Here is a 26,475-nt window from a genome sequence, read left to right as displayed (position 1 = left end):
TGAAGGCAATATTGATTACGATGCATTGCTACTCACAACATCGAGGCGACGTGGAGCAGCAGACAGGCACATTTAATAGTCCAGACACTTCTACTGTGTGTGTGTGTGTGTGTGTGTGTGTGTGTGGTGGGCGGCAGCTCCTGTAATGTGACTGACTGTCTCCTCTACATGGTGAGTAGCAATCTATCCTTTTACATCCTGGAACCTCCATTGGAGTTTAGGAGAATGACATTTTCTACATGGGACGACATAAGCACTCTCCTTTCCCCATGGAAGAAAACATACCATGAATATTCACGAATTATAAAAACTCACAACTTTATTTCACAATTTTTTTTACATCCATACATCATTCTCATTCCAATTCTGATGACACGGAAGGACAGCACCATTTCAATTACTGGAAAAGAAAAGTTATATATCAGTAAGTATTTAGCATAGCTGCTAATAGTATTATCCAAATAAATGCAAATTACTAAATTCAGCACACACCCTATACCATGTAAGTTTAATACCTTGTAATCAAATCAATAAAACGGCAATCTTCTGATACAGACACCTCAACAAAGATGAAAGCTTTACTTTTTCCCCTGCAAAACAATATAGATATACAACAGTAGAAACATCTGAAAATGTGTTGGTTAGTCTTCAGCACACTCCAGTTTGGGGTTTCTACTGCACACTTTTGCATGCATAACCATGCTCATCATGGAAGAAACCTCTATTTCTTAGAACACAGAGGGAGGGGAGAATAGTTAGTACCGTTTCATTGCAATTAACAACAAACCAAGACAAAGTCTTCTATGCAACAAAGGTTATCTGAGAAAGTTTGAAGTTGGTTTAATATTTAGGTGAGAGCACAATATCTTACAAAAATTAAGCATAACCTCTAAAAAAAATCCCTATATAGAATCGTATAACAAATGACATGTATTTGAGAACATTTTCACAGTATAACAGGAACATAAGATATCTTACAATCTACTTGCTGAACCTAACCAAATCTATACCGTACAGAGATGTTCTTGCTAAAGGTAGTCATCATCAATCTGAAGATCGGTCTGAATGCCAGTGCTGTATTAGGCATGGTCCGACTGAAGATGGTATGCAATCGCTTTCCTCTGATCTTTCACCTGACTGATTGAGCACATACAGAAATGTATGCTCATCCATTCTTAAGTAATTGATGTACGACTTGACGTCTTCCACTGTAAGCTCACGTAACAAGTTTTGTTGAATGCTTTTATCGTGTCGTCATAAAACCCACGGCTTCACCCAGATTAGATTAGTTTTTCATTCCATAGATCCGTGCTGAGGAGATCCTCGCGGATGTGGAACATGTCGATTTTTTTAAAGCTGAAATAACAATACTAATAGTATGAATAAATACAATACATCATTTCTTTCTATTAAAAATTTCGCCAATGGAGTAGAAGGAGTTGGCCAGTAGTAAGTCTTTCAGGCTCCTTTCAAACTGATCTTTATTTCTAACTAAATTTTTTTTGTTTCCTGGCAAATTATTGAAGATGAGTGTTCCTGAGTAGTGGACCCCTTTTTGAACTAAAGTAAGTGCTTTTAAGTCCTTGTGCAGATCATTTTTGTTCCTGGTATTGTATGTATGAACTGAGTTGTTTGTTGGAAAAAAGAGATATTATTTACGACAAATTTCATTAAGAAGTAAATACACTGAGAGGCAGTAGTTAGTATACCCAGTTCTTTGAAGAGGTTTCTGCAGGAGGTCCGTGAATTTACTCCACAAATAATACGTATTACACGCTTTTGGACCTTGAAAACTTTTGTTTGACTTCAAGATTTACCCCAAAATATTATCCCATAAGACATATGGAATGAAAGTATGCAAGCTTTTTCATTTTTATGTTGCCTATGTCTGCTAACACTCGAATTGCAAAAACAGATTTGTTAAGGCCTTTCTGCAGTTCTGTGGTGTGCTCCTCCCAACTGAATTTATTATCAAGTTGTAATCCCAGGACTTTTAAGACTGTCAACCTCGTATGTATGGTTCCATTTTTCCCCCCACTTCTTTTCCGCATGTGCACACAATGCAACTGGAGTACATAGAACTGCTGTGGTTAATAACAAGTTGTTGTCAGCCATCTTGAACTTTGACGAAAAATTTGATGACAGTGTAATACCCCTTGTAGCGCTATGTCAAAGATCTTTGTCAAATATATTGGACGGAATATTGGATCGCATCTTTGATCAAATCATTGACAAAGAAATTTGATAGTGTAATACCGGCCTTAGCACTGTAAGGAGATTCAAGTAGTTCCTGACTCAAACATTCACTGCTACTCCAGGGCATGCAACATATGACAAACATTCACCAATGTTTCTACAGAAGAATTTCCGACATGGAGAGTGTATGTAGTCGAAACAAATCTGGTTGCTGCAAATTACTAAATACTTCCACAAACAGTACAGCTAACTAAGGCTGGTCCTAAGTGTAAACAGGTAAATTTCTACTTATTCCTCCATTCCAAGCAACACCCCCCCCCCCAAAAAAAAATCAAATTTATTGCCTATGTGTTACTGTTGAACTACATTAGAGAGTGAAAAGTGTAAAGACACCTGCAAGTTTTTGTAAATGTCTTCACTGAATTTTAAGAGCAACAGAATGTAAAATTGGAAATAAGCATTCTCCGATATTAGTGAAATATTGCAGTTTTCTGCAGCATTGCAATCATCAAAACATGCCATGCCAATCCCTTAAGAATTAATTACTTACAGATAACACACCATCAAAATCAAAGTTACATACTAATTTAACAAATGGCCATGTCTATCAAAAAGACTTAGCAAACTGGAACAGAAACTGAATACAGTTGTCTGAGAACAGGCAAGGGCACACTCCTACACAATGTGATATGAAGTGTAATAATAAAAAAAAATACTGTGACATATTCAACTTGTGAGAAAATTAACACCAGAAAATTGATAAGTCATAAATGTGATTGCACAAAGAAATGTTGACTTAATATTACTAATAACTGCAATACAAAAATCTGATTGTGGGAAGGATTTCAATAGGTTTGTGTCAGGGAAATACATGAAGTGAAAATGGAGCAAAATAGTACTGCAGGAGGAAAGACAGAAGTACATGGAATGTTGAAGAAACATTGTTTTAACTGAATGTGCACTGACATGGATTCTGTGGAATAAGCCTATTCAAATAATTTATGATTTTGTGATATAAATATACTCAAGCTTCCAGTAATGTTTCCAACCACAATTCTGTGTAATAACTGCAGGGCAACAAAGTGATGTCTTTCTTTAACTCCCTGAATGTGTTAAGTTTTCATGTAACAAAGAACTAAGGTGCTTGTCATTTAATTAATTCCAAAAGTTTGTAGCAATGTTAATGGAAACAATCATCAGCAACAGTGCACTTAAAATATTTCCAGAGTGACATCATAAGCTCAAAATTTGTGATAGATCAGAAGACAAGTTCAGTTGAAATGTGCAATAAAAACTAGCTTTTGTTTTAAATGTAGGCTGTGACAAAGATCTGTAGTGCAGCCATACCTACATCAGTTTCGGAACTAAAACCACTCTTTTCCCACTGCAGTCAGATATTTTTAGTTTTTAATATGTTTGAAGGCATAAGAAAAGTCCCACTTAAAACCACAAACCTCAGCATTTCCATGTACTTTGGTACTTAAAATAGGGCATGAAACTATGCATGATACCATTAGCATTAGTGGTGGTAGCCTGCCCTATGGTGAACACCAGTCAGCTCAGCAGACAAAACTTATAACTGCTTCTTGTGCACAGCTGACTTTACAGTACAGAGTACTACTACCTCAATGCTGATATACTGTCAGATAAAATCAGTAACCAGAAATTACTGACCACACAGTACTAACACAATGATTAATGGTGTGCTTTCAGATGTTCAGTGCAGTTCATACCATTTTTATGCATAGTATTTTGACGGCTGACATAATAAGGTTGCTAGAAGTTTCCCAAGTGAAATTCCCCGATTCCCACAGTTTTAGCACATCTCCCCTGAAAACATTTGATATCTGAAGGGTAAGTAAACAGGTAATTTGTGTAAATTAGACAAAGGATTTACATGTTTAGTAATAAGTTGACTCATTCAATTAACAGTAGGCTTTTTCTCCTTCTCCCACACTTTCTGCACCAGACCAGTTAAGAAAAAACAGGAATATTTTGTATAGCAAACCATTAAAATTTCAGAAATTTGAACAGCAGCACTTGGGTATGTATGGTGACATTTTTTCAGCCAATATTCAGTCTCTTGTCAAACAATTAAAATCAATCAACAAAAACCAGTCAATTTCTTCATAACAGCAGCAATCTCATAAAATTCCACTCAGTTCAGTGGCCCACTTAGTGAGTAGTCATGACTTTTTGGTGTTCAGTTCATTAACTTGCTGGTCGATGGACCTCTTCCATCTAGCTTTCTCGGTTCCTTCATATTCTTCACACTGCTTCTGTTTTGAGGCCTCACCTTACCAATTTTGTCATATACTTGACGTATAGCTAACCAATGACTTCCGTTTCTTGGTTGATTATCATACACTATTAATGGAAAAACCTTGCTCTACGATGGCTTGATCATGGTTCACACTGAGAATCTTTTACAAATGTCAACAGGTGGTATAACCATCCAAAAAGTCACTTCAAAAGCAACTGATTCTAGTCTCACTTCTCTTGTAGCATGCACGGAGATCACAAAATCCCTGCTTAGCAAGAAGTTGCACATTCTTTCTCAACTTTGTAACAGTCCTTACCACTCATTCAATTCTGCAAAATGAATTTCTGCAAGGCACTTGAGATTCTACTCTTTCTAGTTCTTGAGCTGCTATTTATTACTCCTGAATCTGAAAAGCTTAGGTATCCACAAAAGCTATACTTCACGAGTGACTTTAGGTGGTGGTTTGGGCACATTTTGATCACAAAGTCCACGGGTTTGCAGATAATCAGGAAAGTTCAACGATGTACTCCACAAACGATTAGATCTACCCTGTGGATGGACTGGAGAGACTAGATCCAATGGGCAGAGCCTGCATATTAGCAGGAAACAACTGGCCTCAGATTAGCAGCCTGATCAGTCAGAGATACCAGTGAACTGAACTACTCAGAAATCCACTCGTGTAGCCCAGCTATTCACGTCCATAGTCTCAAGTCACCCTCTGCATGTGGCGTAAGACCCAGTGATCAATCTGTGCAACAGGCAACTTGGGCAAACACCCCGAGGTCCAAAAAACCATTCCTCAAACCTTCCTGATACTGACTGCAAGCTGAAGTGAGTGGTGGGGAGGGAAGAAGCAACAGGAACGATTGAGTAGGGAAAAAGTGTATGACACCCAACAGCCACTCCACCTCGCCCCGACAGCGACAACACTTAATGCCTCTGTAAACAAACAGTTTCACCGTTGAGCCAAAAAAAACGAGATTTGCCAAAAGCCCCCCCCCCCCCTCGGTATTTCCCTGATATCTTCGAAATTCCGACTTCCAGGAATTGTGACAAATGTGCCTAACCTCCTTCAGTGGCTGCTGGCTGATATCCATGTTTCCACAGACAGCATTTCCAGCTCCAGCTCTAGTCACTCAGATGACAGGTGAGATCTTAATAAACTGAGTAAACATCTGCTATAGTTTATAAGTTTTCCAACTTCTTTTATCAATATAGTAAGCCGGCACAGAGGTTTCAATTTAAACAACACTTATCTCATCAGCTTTCTACGTACAGTGCATAAAAATGGAATCTACAACCCTGCTGAACACCCACAACAACAACATTAGTCAAGCAGAACAAATAATCTGAAATAATGCTCTACAGGGAATTACAAATGTGTAGAGTACTCTTGAGTTTAGTTAGTGAACATGCAGAATCCTCACAATTTAAAGTGCACCTGCAGCTAGCTCACTGAAAGTGGTAACATTCATTTCTGACTAGTGTGGAGCAGTTTCAAATGAATTCTGAACATAATTTGTATACATAACAATACTGTTGCAAATATTATCACCTTAGACACTTTAAAGCAATAATAAAGGGCCATCGCTGAAACTTCATGAAATCTGCTGCTTTTAGCAACATAATGCTAAACAGAAAGGTTTTAAGAAACATTGAAAAATTTAGCATTTCCCACATTCCTGTGAAAAGATGTACCAGTGTACTGACAATGGTAACCTACAAATACTGTGTTTGAAATTTGATTTTAACTCTTTTTCAAGTCTCATGCTCATATATAATGTTAGAATGACAGTTTAGTTCCTGTGTAAACAACACAATTCTAGATGTGACATAAAAAAACCAGCCCTACTTCCAGTAGTGAAATTCCATTCTACTAAGCTTCAGTCACCCACATCACATTTCCCAACAATTTTGCACAACAAATCATATCAAACATGCCCCATTTTTAAGATATCTTTCATGTGGCGCATTAATTAAACCACAAATATTCACAGTACACACGTATACGAAAACTGCAACCAAGTTGCCCTTCAACCCAACCTAGACATTGAGTTACACATCTGGCTACCATTACAAACTTAATCCACGAAATAGTGAAAATCAAATAAACTCATTGTTCTGTTTTACTGGTAGAAACAAACTTACATGATGTCTTGGCTCCTGTACCGTAACTGGGTGTTGGAACCAAACTGTTAGTTACATGTTTGTGGAGCTAAAGTGGTGTATTTGGTGGTTTTCATATTTACCTGCATCCTACAAAAATATACAGTTTAGTTGATGCACCACATGAACGAACTCTTAAAACTGTGTCATTTTTGTACAATTTATTGGTGAAAAATTTTGTGGGTTACATTCACCAATAAAACTTTCACATGTATTCCAAGGTGAAATACCCGTGGTCTAGGGGTAGCGTCTTTGATTCATAATCAAAACGTCTTCGGTCCCGTGTTCGATCCCTGCCACTGCCTAAATTCTGATAAATAATCAGCATTGGCGGCCGAAGACTTCCGGCATAAGAGGTCAGCCTCATTCTGCCAACAGCCTTGTCAAAGAGGGCGGAGGAGCGGATAGAGGTTCAGGGCACTCTCTTGACCTAGGGGTGGGAAATTGCCCCTAAAGGCGGAAGAATCAGCAATGGTCAACGACATGAGGATGCAGAAGGCAATGAAAACCACTGCATTAAAGACACGTAACGTGTATCCACAGGATATGTGGCCTGTAATTGAAGAAGTGTCATGATGATCTCTCCATTGGCGAAAGATTCCGGAATAGTCCCCCATTCGGATCTCCGGGAGGGGACTGCCAAGGGGGAGGTTACCACGAGAAAGAGATTGAATAATCAACGGAAGGATAACGTTCTATGAGTCAGGGCGTGGAATGTCAGAAGCTTGAACGTGGTAGGGAAACTAGAAAATCTGAAAAGGGAAATGGAAAGGCTCATTCTAGATATAGTAGGGGTAAGTGAAGTGAAGTGGAAGGAAGACTAGGATTTCTGGTCAGATGAGTATCGGGTAATATCAACAGCAGCAGAAAATGGTATAACAGGTGTAGGATTCATCATGAATAGGAAGGTAGGACAGAGGGTGTGTTACTGTGAACAGTTCAGTGACAGGGTTGTTCTAATCAGAATCGACAGCAGACCAACACCGACAACGATAGTTCAGGTATACATGCCGACGTCGCAAGCTAAGATGAACAGATAGAGAAAGTGTATGAGGATATTGAAAGGGTAATACAGTATGTAAAGGGGGACGAAAATCTAATAGTCATGGGCGACTGGAATGCAGTTGTAGGGGAAGGAGTAGAAGAAAAGGTTACAGGAGAATATGGGCTTGGGACAAGGAATGAAAGAGGAGAAAGACTAATTGAGTTCTGTAACAAGTTTCAGCTAGTAATAGCGAATATCCTGTTCAAGAATCACAAGAGGAGGAGGTATACTTGGAAAAGGCCGGGAGATACGGGAAGATTTCAATTAGATTACATCATGGTCAGACAGATTCCAATATCAGATACTGGATTGCAAGGCGTACCCAGGAGCAGATATAGACTCAGATCACAATATAGTAGTGATGAAGAGTAGGCAAAGTTCAAGACATTAGTCAGGAAGAATCAATACGCAAAGAAGTGGGATACGGAAGTACTAAGGAATGACGAGATACGTTTGAAGTTCTCTAACTCTATAGATACAGCAATAAGGAATAGCGCAGTAGGCAGTACAGTTGAAGAGGAATGGACGTCTCTAAAAAGGGACATCACAGAAGTTGGGAAGGAAAACATAGGTACAAAGAAGGTAGCTGTGAAGAAATCATAGGTAACAGAAGAAATACTTCAGTGATTGATGAAAGGAGGAAGTACAAACATGTTCCGGAAAAATATCAGGAATACAGAAATACAAGTTGCCGAGGAATGAAATAAATAGGAAGTGCTGGGAAGATAAGACGAAATGGCTGTAGGAAAAATGTGAAGACATCGAAAAAGATATGATTGTCGGAAGGACAGACTCAGCATACAGGAAAGTCAAAACAACCTTTGGTGACATTAAAAGCAACAGTGGTAACATTAAGAGTGCAACAGGAATTCCACTGTTAAATGCAGAGGAGAGAGCAGATAGGTGGAAAGAATACATTGAAAGCCTCTATGAGGGTGAAGATTTGTCTGATGTGATAGAAGAAGAAACAGGAGTCGATTTAGAAGAGAGATGGTATCCAGTATTAGAATCGGAATTTAAAAGAGCTTTGGAGGACTTACGGTCAAATAAGGCAGAAGGGATAGATAACATTCCATCAGAATTTCTAAAATCATTGGGGGAAGTGGCAACAAAACGACTATTCACGTTGGTGTGTAGAATATATGAGTCTCGCGATATACCATCTGACTTTCGGAAAAGCATCATCCACACAATTCCGAAGACGGCAAGAGCTGACAAGTGCGAGAATTATCGCACAATCAGCTTAACAGCTCATGCATCGAAGCTGCTTACAAGAATAATATACAGAAGAGTGGAAAAGAAAATTGAGAATGTGCTAGGTGACAATTAGTTTGGCTTTAGGAAAAGTAAAGGGACGAGAGAGGCAATTCTGACGTTACGGTTAATAATGGAAGCAAGGCTAAAGAAAAATCAGGACACTTTCATAGGCTTTGTCGACCTGGAAAAAGCGTTCGACAATATAAAATGGTGCAAGCTGTTCGAGATTCTGAAAAAAGTAGGGGTAAGCTATAGGGAGAGACGGGTCATATACAATATGTACAACAACCAAGAGGGAATAATAAGAGTGGACTATCAAGAACGAAGTGCTCGTATTAAGAAGGGTGTAAGAAAAGGCTGTAGCCTTTCGCCCCTACTCTTCAATCTGTACATCGAGGAAGCAATGATGGAAATAAAAGTTCAGGAGTGGAATTAAAATAAAAGGTGAAAGGATATCAATGATACGATTCGCTGATGACATTGCTATCCTGAGTGAAAGTGAAGAAGAATTAAATGATCTGCTGAACGGAATGAACAGTCTAATGAGTACACAGTATGGTTTGAGAGTAAATCGGAGAAAGACGAAGGTAATGAGAAGTAGTAGAAATGAGAACAGTGAGAAACTTAACATCAGGATTGATGGTCACGAAGTCAATGAAGTTAAGGAATTCTGCTACCTAGGCAGTAAAATAACCAATGACGGACGGAGCAAGGAGGACATCAAAAGCAGACTCGCTATGGCAAAAAAGGCATTTCTGGCCAAGAGAAGTCTACTAATATCAAATACCGGCCTTAATTTGAGGAAGAAATTTCTGAGGATGTACGTCTGGAGTACAGCATTGTATGGTAGTGAAACATGGACTGTGGGAAAACAGGAACAGAAGAGAATCGAAGCATTTGAGATGAGGTGCTATAGACAAATGTTGAAAATTAGGTGGACTGATAAGGTAAGGAATGAGGAGGTTCTATGCAGAATCGGAGAGGAAAGGAATATGTGGAAAACGCTGATAAGGAGAAGGGACAGGATGATAGGACATCTGCTAAGACATGAGGGAATGACTCCATGGTACTAGAGGGAGCTGTAGAGGGCAAAAACTGTAGAGGAAGACAGAGATTGGAATACGTCAAGCAAATAATTGAGGACGTAGGTTGCAAGTGCTACTCTGAGATGAAGAGGTTAGCACAGGAAAGGAATTCGTGGCGGGCCGCATCAAACCAGTCAGTAGACTGATGACAAAAAGTATTCCAAGTAAGTGTTTGAAGTCTCCAATATGTGGTAAAAGGAATATTTGGTGATGACATCTGTAGATTCTAAGAATATGAAGGGATACATACTTTAAGCAGAGGCAAAGAAAACATTGGAACACACTGGGCTGCACCTTCAAACTAGGCTAACAACTCATATGGCCACAGATCCATGCAAGTCTGTGTTCAGTCATAGGCTCTTGTTTCAACACAAGGTTTTAATGATGAAGTCTTAGTACTGACATGACAAAGACCCTGTTCTGCTATGCATGTACTGGCATGAGTCAGCTGTCTACATATCCCAATTGTACTTTCCAACCCAGCAAGAAATGCAGACCTTGTCAAATACCTGATGTTTTAATGAAAACAGTTTGTTTCCAGGGTCAAATATGGATGCCAGGTGGCTGTTTTGCAATGATAGATTGGCAGCATAATGCCTCAGATGAGAACTTTCAAGTTATCACAATGCTTTCTTTAGAAAAACTGATAACATTTTATGACTGCAAAGTAGTTTTCTTTAATCAAATACATTTTAAGCATTTAATGTGAAATGCCTTAAAAATACAGTTTGGATGAGCTTCATACCTTCTTTCCTGATGCTGCACCAACTTTGGATTTCTTTGTACCACGTACTTTCTTCATTCTGTTTTTCCTTTCCTTGCGCTGCTTCCTTGTTGCCTTTTGTTTCTCATACAAACCATGCTGCAAAATTAAATTCACACAGATTAGCCAATGTTGCAGTACTTTATAGCTTCACTGTACATCTAATTATCTTGTGTTATCATTGGAGACATTCCATGCTTATGGGTGTGACAAGCACACATTTTGCAGTAATATACACTGAAGTGCCAAAGAAATCTCGATACTCCCACATGGTGTATGTGTGTTTTTTACTCTACCTCGTAAAAGGATTAGTCCAAAAGCTAGCAAGTTTTGTTCTTTTTGTGTGTGCGCCTATCAACAACCCACCATTTCTGCTCATAATTTATTCACTTATGGAATTTGTTAACAATTAATTCAAGTTTGACCGTACTCATAATAGTAAGTCACAAGTAGAGACTCACACCTAGGATGACACAGTTCTTTATGAGAGAGGAAATATATGTGGATGTGTTCTGGTTGGGCCCATAAATGATGAACAATACAGCACTGCAACATATTTCAGATTTCAGCTTGCTGATACGTTACTTTATAATCAAGACATAACATCAGATGTCAATTTTTGCTGTAGAGATTGTCAGCACCATGTAAGGTAGCATTCTTTTTCAGATAACATTTTATTTCCTTAGCCACTAGCACGAGATGCTGAGGCTAACAGAGAGAAAGACAGTTACACCAGTGCACAATATGTTGGGAAGACTACAGGCATTCCGAAGCAAAGCAAGTAATTTTGTTTGATAAATATTTACTAATAAAAGTAACTTTTTCCACTACAGCTATTACGAGAACCCTACTGGTGAGAAACACTTTCTTACAACAATATTACAACACCTACAACACAAGTAAGTAGTCATTTCAATAACCTGATGAATAATGCTTAAGGTAAAGTTGCACAAACAGCAGATCTAAATTGTGCGGTAGTCGCCAGTGGCAGATATGATGCCTTTAGGCCCAGTTCTGTCTGAATATGCTCTCAGGAAGTATCCAGTTTTGAATGAAAAGTGACCGTTTCACTGCTGTTAAAGATATTTTTGTAAAAAAATACCTCATACCAGCACCCAAGAACATGTTTCAACTAATAGTGTTTCCCCTCTTTCATCATCTTGAAATTACAGGATATACAACTGCACTGTCCAGGAAATTCTGTGTGACTACAAACTCCAAGGACGAGTTGTCATAACCTCAAAGTTCCTGGTGGAAAAATACAGCCAGCCATACTGTATGCCTCTTATGCCATCTTCTAACAGACTCCCCAACTACACTAAACAATTCACAAACCTCCACAAAACAGTTGGCCAAATTCACCAAAAGAATGTGATTCACATCTGTGGATATCAGGAAGAAGACAGCAATGGAGCTATTCTAAATGAATGGATGGATACATTCAATCTCCAGTCTGTGTACAACACCAAATATCCAGGAACATTTCAATCTGGTAGATACCTAAAGGACAATTCTGCTGATTTGAGTATTTGGAAGAAACAGACAAAAAGCTCATCACGTCTCTCCCACACACAAAGCATAGGCCAATCGTAACACATTATGATACTGAAATTCCACTAGTCACGTTCATCCTTCATTCTCAATGGAGGGGAACTGTATATTGGGGAATGTGTTGTAAGGATAACTCTCATCTTTGCAGTTCAGAAAGTTGGTGGTGGAAGGAAGGGTCCAGATGGCCACTTCCACTCCTGTAATTATCCCGGCCTCAACTTATGGTAACATACTGCCCCAAAACTCTCCACCCTACAGTTTCCACCCCCTGTATTCTATCATCTCCCCATTCTCATATCTCACCCTGTTTCCTTGCAGCCTTCTGCCAACATATCTTCCTGTCTCACCCCACTCCTTTCCTTTTCTGTTCCTCTTTCCCCTAGCTCTCTGCCCCACAACCTCCTGACACCGCACCTGTGAGTCTAGTCCTTGCACACGTCACCAGACAGTGTTCACCTCTCTCCCCACCTGACCTGTACACTATTATCCCTTCTCCTCCAGATTGTAGCTTGCATCCCATGTGATGTTACATTCTGGCCCAAGATGCTGGAGTTGGCAGTATCTCTGTACTGATGAAGGCTGTGGCCGAAAGCTTTATGTGAGTGTCTACAACCCGACATGACAATACTTTCGTGTAATTGAAAACCATTTGATAAATAAAATAAACCAACAAGTATGACACTATTCGGGAAATGGGAAATACGGAAGCGTCCGATACCACCCGTCTGCTTTGACCCATGACATCACAAATATGGCGGAAACGACCATAAACCACTATTCCAATATGGCACATATATAGTTGGTACATACACATTATGAGGACGAAAATACATCGAAAAACAAACACACACACTTTCCAGAAAAAGTCTAATGACACTAACGGGACAAGTGCGGGAAATGGGGTGTTTTTGGGTGGGGGCAAACTAAATATAAATATGTCTGCTTGTGTCTGTATGTGTGGATGGATATGTGCGTGTGTGCAAGTGTATACCTGTCCTTTTTTCCCCCTAAGGTAAGTCTTTCCGCTCCCGGGATTGGAATGACTCCTTACCCTCTCCTTTAAAACCCACTTCCTTTCGTCTTCCCCTCTCCTTCCCTCTTTCCTGATGAGGCAACAGTTTGTTGCGAAAGCTTGAATTTTGTGTGTATGTTTGTGTTTGTTTGTGTGTCTATCGACCTGCCAGCGCTTTTGTTCGGTAAGTCACCTCATCTTTGTTTTTATATATAAATATAAACAAATTTAGACACCCACCCCCGTACAAAACCACACAAAACGACGAGAAAAAGCGACATCACAAAACTCCCCATATACCACTAAACACAATATCATCTGGAATCGGACACTTCCCTTGACCTATATAGCTCAACAGCAGCTCCTGTCCCGTAAATTAGGATCAAACACTTCCCTTGGCCTATATAACACAAAAACATCTCCTGATACCAATACACAGCCACATATTGGGATCTAACACTTCCCTTGACCTGCACACTGTTACTTTCATCCGTCATATCCATTCCTGAAGAAAAAACAACAACCGATTAATTTTACTAAAATTACCACTCGATCTACAGCGAACACTAAATTAACCTTCACAAAAAATCGTTAACTCACTGAAACGAATTCCACTACAAACACAGCTGACACTAACAATTCTGGATAATGAGCAAAAGCAAACTGAGCCCATTACACCACACAAACGAAAACCCTGAACATACCACCAGAGAGCACAACAAACCACAACACGACGACATCTACAAACACACCACACTCACAAGCCAAACTCAGTGCCGTCATGACGTCACACACGACAACACCTGTACGTCACGGGTCAAAGCCGACGCATGGGATCAGACACTTCTGTTGACCCGGGAAATAATATGCATCACGTTCCTCCCATGAACCATGGACCTTGCCGTTGATAGGGAAGCTTGTGTGCCTCAGCAATAGATACCCGTACCTTAAGTGCAACCACAAAAGATGCGTATCTATTGAGAGGCCAGAAACGTGTGGTTCCTTAAGAGGGCCAGCAGTGTTTTCAGTAGTTGCAGGGGCAACAGTCTGGATGATTGACTGATCTGACCTTTTAACATGAACCAAAACGGGGGAACTACAGACAATTTTTTCCGAGGGCACGCAGCTTTGCTGTATGATTAAATGATGGCGTCCTCCAGGGTAAAATATTCAGGAGGTAAAATAGTCCCCCATTCGGATCTCCCGGCGGGGACTACTCAGGACGGCGTCATCGGGAGAAAAAAACTAGCATCCTACGGATCATAGCGTGGAACGTCAGATCCCCTAATTGGATAGGTAGGTTAGAAAATTTAAAAAAGGGAAATGGGTAAGTTAAAGTTAGATATAGTGGGAATTAGCAAAGGTCGGTGGCAGGAGGAACAAGACTTCTGGTCAGATGAATACAGGGTTATAAATACAAAATCAAATAGGGGTAATTGCAGGAGTAGGTCTAATAATGAATAAAAGAATAGGAACACGGGTAAGCTATTACGAACAGCATGGTGAATGCATTATTGTAGCCATGATGGATACGAAGCCCACACCTATCACAGTAGTCCAAGTTTACATGCCTACTAGCTCTGCAGATGGCAAGAGTCTGAGGAAATGTCCAATGAGATAAGAGACATTATTCAGATAGTGAAGGGAGACGAAAATTTAATAGTCATGGGGACTGGAATTCGATACTAGGAAAAGGAAGAGATGGGAAAGTAGTAGATGAATATGGAACGGGTTAAAGGAATGAAAGAGGAAGCCACCTGGTAGAATTTTGCACACTGCATAAATTAATCATAGCTCACAACTGGTTTAAGAATCACAAAAGAAGGTTGTACACATGGAAGAGGCCTGGAGAAACTGGAAGGTTTCAGATAGATTATGTAATGGCGAGACAGATTTAAGAAGCAGTTTTTAAATTGAAAGACATTGCCACGGGCAGATGTGGACTCTGACCACAATTTATTGGTTATGAACTGTAGATTAAAACTTAAGAAACTGGAAAAGGTGGGAATTTAAGGAGATGTGACCTAAAGAACCAGAGGTTGCAGAGTGATTCAGAGAGAGCATTAGGGAACAACTGACAAGAACATGGGGAAGGAATACAGTAGAAGAAGATGGGTAGCTTTGAGAGATGAAATAGTGAAGGCAGCAGAGGATCAAGTAGATAAAAAGATGAAGGCTAGTAGAAATCATTGTGTAACTGAAGAGATACGGAATTTAACTGATGAAAGGAGAAAATATAAAAATGGAGTGAATGAAGCAGGCAAAAAGGAATACAGACATTTCAAAAATTAGAACAGGAAGTGCAAAATGGCTAAATAGGGATGGCCGGAGGACAAATGTAAGAATGTAGGGGCATATCACATTTGGGGTAAGATAGATATTGCCTATAGGAAAATTGAAGAGACCTTTGGAGATAAGAGAACCACTTGTATGAATATCAAGAGCTCAGATGGCCACCCAGTTCTAAGCAAAGAAGGGAAGGCAGAAAGGTGGAAGGAGTATAGAGAGGGTTTATACAAGGGCGATGTACTTGAGGGCAATATTATTGAAATAGAAGAGGATGCAGATGAAGATTGGATGGGACATACGATACTGCGTGAAGAATTTGATACAGCACTGGAAGACCTAAGTCGAAGCAAGGCCTCGAGAATAGACAACATACCGTTACAGCTACTAATAGCATTGGGAGAACCAGTCATGACTAAACTCCTCCACCTGGTGATCAAGATGTATGAGACAGGCGAAATACCTTCAGACTTGAAGAAGAATAAATTAATTCAAACCCAAAAAAGCAAGTGTTTACAGGTGTGAACATTACCGAACTACCAGTTTAATAAGTCACGGCAGCAAAATACTAACGCGAATTCTTTACAGAGGAATGAAAAAACTAGTAGAAGCCGAACTCAGGGAAGATCAGTTTAGATTCCGTAAAAATGCTGGAGCACATGAGGCAGTACTGACCCTACAACTTATCTTAGAAGCTAGATTAAGGAAAGGCAAACCTATGTTTATAGCATTTGTAGACTTAGAGAAAGCTTTTGACAAGGTTGACTGGAATACCCTCTTTCAATTTCTGAAGGTGGCAGGGGTAAAATACAGGGAGCGAAAGGCTATTTACAATTTGTACAGAAACCAGATGGCAGTTATAAGAGTTGAGGGACATGAAAGGGGAGTAGTGGCTGGGAATGGAGGGAGACAGGGTTGTAGCCTATCCCTAATCTTATTCAATCTGTATATTGAGCAAGCAGGGGAGAAAAAAAAAATTTGGAGAAGGAATTAAAATCTGTGGAGAAGAAATAAAAACTTTTGAGGTGTGCCAATGACATTGTAATTCTGTCAGACAGCAAAGTACCTGGAAGAGCAGTGGAATGGAATGGACAGTGTCTCAAAAGGAGGATATAAGATGAACATCAACAAAAGCAAAATTAGGATAATGGAATGTAGTCGAATAAAGTTGGGTGATGCTTAGGGAATTAGATTAGGAAATGAGACACTTAAAGTAGTAAAGGAGTTTTCCTATTTGGGGAGCAAAATAACTGATGATGGTCAAAGTAAAGAGGATATAAAATGTAGACTGGCAATGGCAAGGAAAGCGTTTCTGAAAAAGAGAAATTTTCTAACATCGAGTATGGATTTAAGTGTCAGGAAGTCATTTCTGAGAGTATTTGTATGGAGTTTGGCCATGTGCTGAAGTGAAACATTGATGATAAATACTTAAGACAAGAAGAGAATAGAAGCTTTTAAAATATGGTGCCAAAGAAGAATGCTGAAGATTAGATGCGTAGATCACGTAACTAATGAGGAGGTACTGAGTAGAATTGGTGAGAAGAGGACTTTGTGCCACAACTTGACTAGAAGAAGGGACCGGTTGGTAGAACATGTTCTGAAGCATCAAGGGTTCATCAATTTAGTATTGGAGGGAAGTACAGAGTGTAAAAATCATAGAGGGAGACCAAGACGTGCATACACTGAACAGATTCAGAAGGATGTAGGTTGCAGTAGTCATTTCGAGATGAATAAGCTTGCACAGGGCAGAGTAACATGAAGTTCGTTTGAGCAGTTACCAGAATGCGCCAGACAACAGGCTGTACTGCGCATGCGCAGCTACGATGATGTAGGCAGCCCGTGCTTGGTGCTCGCTCTGCTCATACGCTTTTCGTCGTATTTCTGGTGGGGCATCACATGACCATGTGTAGCCGTGCCGCCCGTGCGGCATGTTGAGAGGACATGCTGAATTGTACCTAGAGAAATTGTTTTATCATATCCCACACAGATAAAGGATGCAAATAAGGAAGCAGTTCTTGGCTTTTGAGTCATTTGAAAATTAGACTCCACAGCTCAAAGTACCATAAAATTTTTGACAGTTTTTTTTTTTAATTCGTGCTCTGCAATGTTGTTATGTAGCATTTCAAACACGTTTACATCTACACATCACTGCAAAAAGCTACTAGGATGGAATACAAATTACGGGTCAACAGAAACATCCGATCTCACGCGTCGGCTTTGACCCGTGACGTAAGGGTGTTGTGGTGTGTGACGTCATTAAGGCGCGGAGTTTGGTTTGTGAGTGTGGCGTGTTTGTAGATGTTGCCTCGTTGACGTTACCTTAGTAGGAGTTTTAGGGCCTGTAATATATAGTTTACCTTTTTACTGTACTTTTTGTTTTAACGTCGTCTATGAGGCTTTTATCAGTTTGCCATTAGATTGTTCAATCTTTATGGTCTATATGTTTTGTCGCTACTCGTTATGTCTAATGAATCAATATTGTTTTTTTTTTATTTGTTTCTTTTTTTAATCTTTTAATTGACCTACACATTGATCTGTAGCGTAGTCCTGAATACGAGGTTAGGTTGGGAGTTTTTTTTTGGCTGGGAGGGGGGGGTGGGGTAATGGGGGGGGGGGGGGGGTAAGGGGGGGGCAGCCCCCCCCCTGCCTGGCCTTGAGTACCACTTGTTTATTATTATCTTTGTTTGCTATCAATGTTAGCAGATTGTTCTTGTGAAACCTTTGTGTGTGTTGTTTTTCTATGTGTTTTCGTCTTTGTGATACGTATGCAACGTTTCTATACCCGCCATATTGGAATTGTCGTTTCCGCTATATTTGTGACGTCATGGGTCAAAGCCGACGGGTTAGATCGGACGCTTCCGTATTTCACAAATTACTTCCAACAAAAAAAGAGTGTGTTTCTTGTGTAGCTTACACCGGAATAAAGGACAATAAATTTCATGACTATTTCAAAATGTGAAAAAATTAACATGGTTGTCTATGAGGCAAAGAAACTGTACAACTGATAGTTTATATTCTACTCTAGGAATAAATATGAAGCCTTATGGGGAGTTAAAACGATAAAACATGGTATGCTGCAAGTCTAAAATTTAGCATAGAATGGCATTCTATAAATTTAAGACGTAAACACAAATTAAGAAATAACTTCAGGCCCAGAGGAAGTACGAGACAAGTGCCTTGTGATCGAAAAACACTTTCACAGAAGGCAGATCTATAAAATTCTGCTACAGCTGTCATATTTGAAAAAAAAATATTTAGTTCAAAACCACTGACCAAATTTGCCTACTTAGCTTCAAGTCAATGTTTACGTATGTTTGTACATATATAGCATTAAGAGATCTTACAGTGTCATACAAGGAACAGGACATCAGAGACTACTCCAGCAGCATCAGAATTCCATAAACCATACCAAATGCTTCATTCCGCTCTAATTGCACATTTCTATGACCAGATGGACTCTGAAGTTCCTGATATTCAGCTTTTCATATGGTTCTCGTGATACAAATTTTCTTGGAGGTTCAGTACTGTATTCTCATATTTGGTTCTTTATTATGGTATAACGTCATTCGTCCCAGAAAATGAAAATTTTCACTTTAAATTGAACGAGGTTGAAAGTAACCAATAGCGCGGAATGAAACACTTCGTTTCGTTTCAAATAAACTAACTACCTCAGCGGAAAAAAAAATTAACTGAAGCAAATTTCTCTATAAAACAGACAGAAATAGCTTCATTAAGACAATGGTTGATTACTAATAACCAGGAAATAATATAAAATCAGAAAATTGAAACTACTAACTTATTTTGGTCTTTCATGGTTATGAGAATGTATATTAATTCACTTGATGGCTCCCAGCCACAGAAATCTGTTTTGTTTTCATTTGACGTGGGAGCTGTAAACGAAGACACGGCCACGGGTCACGTGAGGAAGGACCCCCCACTATAACTCAGCTTGCTCTGCGAATGCGCGAATCTGGCAGCTTGGGCGCGCCAGGAAAATTTTTCCGGGTAGCTTCTGGCTACTTGCTGCTACTGCTCGTACACCAAACAGCCACGCTCCAAGTAGCCAGAAGCGGGAGGAAGGCACTGCTCATACACGAATTCAGCTCTGCGCATGCACATGAGCCCGCTGGCAACTGCTCATACGAACCTATGGAGAGCTGCATCAAACCAGTTTCTGGATTGAAGACCAGAACAACTACGTTTTAATGATTCTAGTTATGGCACAGAAAAACACAAAAAACACGCAGTTACTGAACTGAATCTACCTACAGAAATTAAAGGTTCGACAGATAGCGAATGTGGTTTCCAATGCAGATTGAAGACATTTCACCTTAGCTACTACGTAACAGAGGAGTACATGAATATAAAGTATTTTCTATACTAACATTTTTAAATGAGTGTTCTGTATTTGGCTGAAATGTTCAGCATAATGTTTATCACTTTTTTTTATGGAACACGTAACTAGTTGAGCAGTCTTTGACTGAAGATCACAACAATACTTCACAAACTTCACACCAGGAAGTTACCTATCAAACAAACTTTACCATTTCACTGAAATATCTATCCCTCATGCAAAGTTTTTATCGGGTATAATATTTTTGAGACAACTTACACATATATACTGTGTTATGTGCAGACCACACAGCACAAAACAAAGGGAACAAAAATCATTTCTGCCTGCACACACACATATCGACTAAATGCTTCTACTCTTGAGTGGTTCCCTTTATCCCTACATTTACTTACATTCTACCAGAACTTTCCTTACGGCTATGTGTAAGCTTATCTATTACTGCGCAAAGTAACTCTTGACACACACACACACACACACACACACACACACTGTATATGCAATACTCACACATTTGTTATAACTGCATCTAAGTTTTAAAGTGTTACAAGAGGATGACTGAATTAATTCCCTTGTGGCTAGATTCTGTCCCTATATCCCTATAGCAGTATGCGTAGACAAGTTTCCTATGCTTCTCACCCCCCCCCCCCCCCACTCCCAAGATTGGAAATGGAGATGTTGCATGTTGAAATGGATGAGTTAGTCTCAACTTTATAGTATGTGGCAATTCATGTGGTATGATGAGATCACCACTGTGTTCACATCTTCTAATTGCTGGTGAAGTAACTGCATAACACACAGGCTAGGCATGCTGCCTCAGGGGAAAACAGTGACTTTCATAATATACACAGTACAATAAACTGCTTATTTTGAAAACAAATGTTCAACATGCATTTACTACTATTTACTAAGTGCTGCAAAGTATTTTCCCAGCATTTGAATGCGAGGCATGAGCACCAGCCAAATCGTCAGAACAATTTTAACTGAAAAACGTCAGTATCATGCGTTCTAATGCAAATCTAAGATTTTTACGGTCCTTAAGTATTGGATTACTTCGATTATTCTGACAATTATTGATAAAGACATTGTACACTGCACAAAAATTACTTCCAATCTTTCCGTCTTACTACGTCAACAGAGTTTCGAACATACAAGAGCCTAGATAGATACTAACCAAACAGCTACAAATACTAATAAGCAAGACTTACCCTCTGTAACCTGTATTTCGGTTCAAACTTCTTGGCAAAATCTAGTGTATCATAAATCAAGGCGAACCCAGTTGATTTTCCACCTCCAAATGCTGTACGAAATCCAAATACAAACACTGTATCTGGTGTAACTTTAAACATTTTACCGAGTTTTTCTCTTATGTCAGTTTTCTTCACAGACGGCTGCCCTGGATGCAAAACATCTACAACCTGCAAGCAATAAGTTAATGAAAAAAAGTTACTGGTGCACTGTAGTCTGAGGGCAAAACAAGAGCACAGATTCACGATTTTGAATGGCTACGCATAAAATAAACACGAGGGTATTTTATGAGCATTCGTTTCAACTTGCCAAATAAGTGAAAACTCTCCAAACATTTCCACAATGAAATTTTAGTCTACTTACCATCTGCTTTCGGCATAAGAGCCTATTTGTCATGAACTTTCTTGTTCGAATAGTTGCTGTTCCCTCACTCTGCAAAAGAAAAGTACAAATATCGATGAATCCTCTGTTCAAATTTCACTCTTGATGTTTGAAATGTAATTGTTTCGCAAAATACTTAATTCACGAATATCCTACCATTATTGGTACAATGTAAATTTAACTGCAAGTACAAACGGCACACTAAAAGTGCAATTCCGAATATATGTCAATAGAAAGGAACACAAAAAATATTAAACACACGAACGATGGAGTTTCCTACAGCGGATATACAATTTCAACAAGCGCATACCATGCTGCCCTCATACACTAGCACGTTGTCTCCAGCAAAAGGATCAAAGCGCCCTCTACTTCCTACAGGGAAACTACGTCATAGCTGCTGAAAATGGCGTTGGTTTCGGAAGGACAGGAATATTGTTCTCCTTCAAAACGAATAAAACTTGACCACGTTCAACAGCTATCGAATTACACCACTGATATTGACTTAGGGAGGTATTCTGCCTCTACGAAAGATATATGCAGTTCAATCTCAGGTAAGCAAATAATAAATATTTTCAATTAATCGTGTAAAACTTGTGCTCAAAGATGGCGGACTTTAGGCGTGAAGCTCTTCAGTAAAGTTATGTTATGTGGGCGGGGCTGCCATGACAGCAAAAATGGCGCAGGACAAAGTCGAATATACAACTTATTTTCATAAATAGTATTTACTTATCAGTTTTTCATAGAATTGTGATTCTGGTATGCTGGATGTTAATGCTCGAAGTTCTAATGTTATGTTATTGTGAAAGTTAAGACAGTGCAATCTCGGCTAATGTGATGTACTCGATATGGATTTGTGTATCGATTCTTAGCTTTTATGTTGCATCATTATAAACTGTCTATTTTCTGCCTCTCGTACCAGTTTAACAAATTTAATTTTCTGAGGAGTCTTTATTTTGCAGAAGTTATTGACAGAAGTACGACGATGGCTTGTGATTTGAGCAACGTTAGTTGCAATTTCTAAGATGGAGTATAGCGACAGCAATGGCGTCTAGTACTACTATTTCACGGGAAAATGCTGTTGACGTTAGAAAGCACTTGTCATACATGATGTATGGACGATGTTGCAGTTAATACCGAGAGAAAAAAAATTACTTTTTTCGTTTGAAGCAAGTATATATAATGACACTCCATAGTCAATATCAGATTAATATTACCTGACTCGGCAAAGGTTTTTGGCCTTCCGGAAACTTAATAAGTAGTATGCTTTACCAAAATTAGCCCGAATACGTTGTAATTTAACCAATTTCAACCCATACAATCCACTTCATGTCCTTGAAATATCTAAAGAAACTGGATAGAATGTGCTGAGATTTCGACAGAGATAGATGGTTGCGCAGTATTGTGGGATACTTGTAACTGTACGTCAAAGTAAGTGCCATGTTATATTGCACAAAAATGTAACCATTATTTTAATAGTAGTTGACTGCTTATGTATTATGTTAATGTCTTTTAGACCTCATACCATTATTTACTCTTAAACATATTGTTGGAACTGTGATGTAAAGTATAAACAATAAAAAATGCTGATTAATAAATTTTACGTTGTTTGTTGAAACCCTTGTCGTTAGTCTGGTGTGCGTCAATTACAAATGTAAAGCATGAATGATAAATTCAAAGTGATTCAGAAGAATATAAATGTGTATTCATTAAAAGATTCTTAATGTATGCATGCGCCGTATCTTTTCTAATCATTCGAACGAGAGACAGCAAGCAACACCTTCAAGTACATAGACTTTCGTGGGTATTTTGGGGGAGCGGCTACTGTCGTGTGAATTGGATAAGAATTTTAAACGGCACGAAAAACTGCATATAAAGAGAAAACTATTATAACTAAGCAGGGTAAGGTAATAGTTGTTATAAATGAAAGTAGGACGACTAGACAAATTACGTGTTACTTGAATACCCAAGGTAACCTTACTTACAGTTGTCTATGGCTTTTTAGAAGCCTCATGTAATTATGTGTTTAAATCTGTCCACATCCTGCTTTTCGACAGTCAAGCATGAAAAGAAGGGATGCAGCACCACAGGATAATCTGTGCTAATTTAGAACAGGGCTATGAAAAATGTGTAGAGGCAAGTGTGGAGTAAGAGCTTTAAGGTAAATCGATTCCTGTATTTTCAGTATGTATTTGTCAATGAGACTGTTTCGTTAAACTCGTCCCTCTCCTTAGCTCTGTATGTTTATTTATTCGCCCATTGACCATGTACCATAGGACATGTTAAATGTATTTACACTTGTAAGCAACTTGTGTGTAATGGGCTGGACCTGGGAAGGGTGGGCAGGAAGTCAGCTATTTACCAGGTCAAGTTGTAGAGTGGCAGACAGATGTCCCCATCCTACTTTTCCTTGATATCTGTTGATGTAGTGCCCAAGTGTGATATACAATCAACTGTAAGACTTCACAAATTTTGCTAGAGTGGCAGACAGATGTCCCCATCCTACTTTTCCTTGATATCTGTTGATGTAGTGCCCAAGTGTGATATACAATTGACTGTAAGTCTTGACAAATTTTTGCTGTCACATTAAACCCAATAAATTATTGAAGGTATGGCTCCTTGTTGGAAGTGGCCATTCCATCTAGCGTGTCTCAGGTAAGTAATCCAGAATGGCTCCTGTTGACTATTCATTAGGTGATTACCAAGCCTCAGTCACTAAGATTCTTAACAATGTATTGCAGACTTGGGGGGGGGGGGGGGGTCTTTTAGAAATGTAGCTTCCCCGAAAAATGAAAAGTTTTCAAGGTTTTTCCAAGCAGCCTGACTTTAATCTGGTTGAGTTCTGTTTTGTAACAAAATGGAAATTTTTAAATCCTTAGTGCAACTGTGGAACATCTTTAATTGGTAAACAAGTATTACAAATTGGTGTAGAAAGGTTAACACCCATGGTCAACAAATTCTAATGGGTCTCTGAGGCTGAATGTGTTATCCATGAAAAGTGTTTGTAAAACCTGACATTTTATATGAATCAGTATGAGAAACAATTATGTCTTATCTCTAATTTTTTCTGATGATGTATGGACCAGCATAAGTTCGTGGGAAGAGGAATGAGCATTTGGGCAACTGAAAGGAAAGAATATAACAGAAAACTATATAGAAAGCTTTGGTGATTATGCCTGTTCATGAAATCTGATGATGTAGAGGTGAGCTAACATTCAATGAACCATCGAGATCCGTGCTTTCTGTGGTTTCCTCAAATCACGAAATGTGAATGCTGGTATTGGTTCATTTGAAAACGACATGGCCAGTTTTTCATTGTACTATCTGCAGTGTGGATCAAGAGACAGACATGATTCAATTAGAGCTTCGGAAGTACTATCTTCACCGTGAAGTTTGGTGTATATGAGATCAGTGCTTGACTGTAACTGTTTGTGCGCAAAATGATTTGTGTACTCTAGGGACACTGAAATTGTCAGATCGAGGCACATCTGATTTTTTTTTTTGCCCCCCATTGGCTTCCATAGTTGTGTACATAATTATGGTAATGGAAAGTTCTGGGTGCATGTGTATGTGTGTGCATGCACCACAGACACACATTTCACTAGGCCTATTTTATAGTAAAAGTTAAAGAAAGAACCATTTCCCAGATGAATGCTCAAGTAATGCTTAGATTGGTATGTAGTGAGCCTACTTTGTATTGTACCAGTTACGTAAATCATGAGTACTGAATAACAACAAGAAACAGCCAGCGTTACTGGTAAGGTAGGTGCCATCAGTCAGTGAAGTTTGTTGCAGCTTTCCTTAATGCAGAGTAAAGGCTTGATATGGGATAATACATGGTAAAAAGTGGTCATAGCTAGAATCCTATTAATTGTTTCACTAGAACTGCAAAGTCATGAGCTCAGGTGGAAGACCATGCTGAATGATGATGGATGAACTTCAAATTTCTGTTGTGTGTTGTGATTTCACTCAAGTACTGGTAAAGTATTTGTTCCTGGCTTTTCTACTGATGACTAGGTTAGGATCAAGAGCCACACTTGTGGGAAGAAATCATCAGAATCTCCACCATAAAGCAAATGAAATAATTCTTCATTATCTGGCAGTTGAAAATCGTTGTCCCCATGTGTGAGGTCATAGTTTACTCGGAATGGGGAAAAGCCCTAATAAATGGTACAGTGGGACGTATCATCTGCCACATGCTTCTCAGTGGTTTCCAAAGTGTAGATGTAGAAGTATATCCATTGCATCTTTGAAGACAAAGAGTCCCAGAATTCATTAGCACAGCATCCTGTATTTTTGTCCAAAACAGAACAGCAGTGAAATGTTGTAGAGACAAAGGTACTATGCTGCGTCATTGTATTGTGAGACTTCATGTTCATAGAAGTGGTTGAAAGTAAATTATGACCTGGTCAATTGTTACAGATATTTTCAGTTGCCAGATAATAAAGAACTGTACAAAAATGTTTGCAAGCTCTTCATTAAACAACTGTTGTGCCACCAACAAAACCTGACACACTTCCTTGGCAGAAAAAACAGTGGTCAAATATCTTTAAAACATCATATCCCGCAGGAACCCAACAATTTTGTAAGGAAGCTTGCCTTCTTAAATATTGATTTTATTTTATTGGTAATTGTCTTGAGCAATTTATGGAAAAATTTGATTCTGTGGTGAAAAATATGCTTATTATTTTTCACTTTTTGTTTCCCAATGTATTCAGCATTGGCTCTTGTCCCATGTCGTACAGCATCCTATTCTGTTAGCTTACTTCTTTTGAAAGATAATTTTCACTGCACAAAAGCAACCAATAAAATTATAAAGTGCAACTTGCAGACTTCAACTTAACAGTAGGCCTACCTATATTCATGTATGGCTA

The 26,475-nt window shown here is 39.0% G+C and overlaps 2 protein-coding genes across 7 annotated transcripts in view; one reads left to right on the top strand and one right to left on the bottom strand.

The window, feature by feature from the left end:
• Nucleotides 1-293: 293 nt before the first annotated feature.
• On the bottom strand, nt 294-21,999 carry LOC126460813 (40S ribosomal protein S24). Of its 3 annotated transcripts, none has more exons than XM_050095946.1 (6): nt 21,915-21,999; nt 21,587-21,655; nt 21,184-21,393; nt 10,758-10,874; nt 516-590; nt 294-400 (listed from the first exon to the last, which is right to left on the bottom strand). In XM_050095946.1, exons 1-5 carry the CDS (start codon nt 21,915-21,917, stop codon nt 579-581), a joined length of 411 nt encoding a protein of 136 aa, XP_049951903.1. In that variant the 5' UTR covers nt 21,918-21,999; the 3' UTR covers nt 294-400; nt 516-578. The 3 variants fall into 3 exon arrangements, with proteins under 3 accessions (XP_049951903.1, XP_049951902.1, XP_049951904.1); XM_050095945.1 differs by having other exon boundaries at nt 21,761-21,969; XM_050095947.1 differs by lacking the exon at nt 516-590 and having other exon boundaries at nt 21,761-21,968.
• The window catches only part of LOC126460715 (NAD-dependent protein deacetylase sirtuin-1), a 60,202-nt gene continuing 55,726 nt past the window's right edge, over nt 22,000-26,475 (top strand). For 2 of the 4 annotated variants that reach the window (XM_050095939.1, XM_050095938.1), the window contains exons 1-2: nt 22,017-22,155; nt 22,564-23,032. In XM_050095939.1, the coding sequence (XP_049951896.1) occupies nt 22,990-23,032 (43 nt within the window). In that variant the 5' untranslated portion in view covers nt 22,017-22,155; nt 22,564-22,989. Of the gene's footprint in view, nt 22,156-22,563; nt 23,033-26,475 lie in introns of all 4 variants that reach the window. The other 2 variants (XM_050095937.1, XM_050095936.1) reach the window with 1 other exon arrangement.

The sequence above is a fragment of the Schistocerca serialis genome, chromosome 1 (genome assembly GCF_023864345.2).
Source record: "Schistocerca serialis cubense isolate TAMUIC-IGC-003099 chromosome 1, iqSchSeri2.2, whole genome shotgun sequence".
Lineage (NCBI taxonomy): Eukaryota > Metazoa > Arthropoda > Insecta > Orthoptera > Acrididae > Schistocerca > Schistocerca serialis.
Note: the sequence above shows the minus strand (reverse complement) of the source record. Positions and strands in the feature narration are given on the sequence as shown.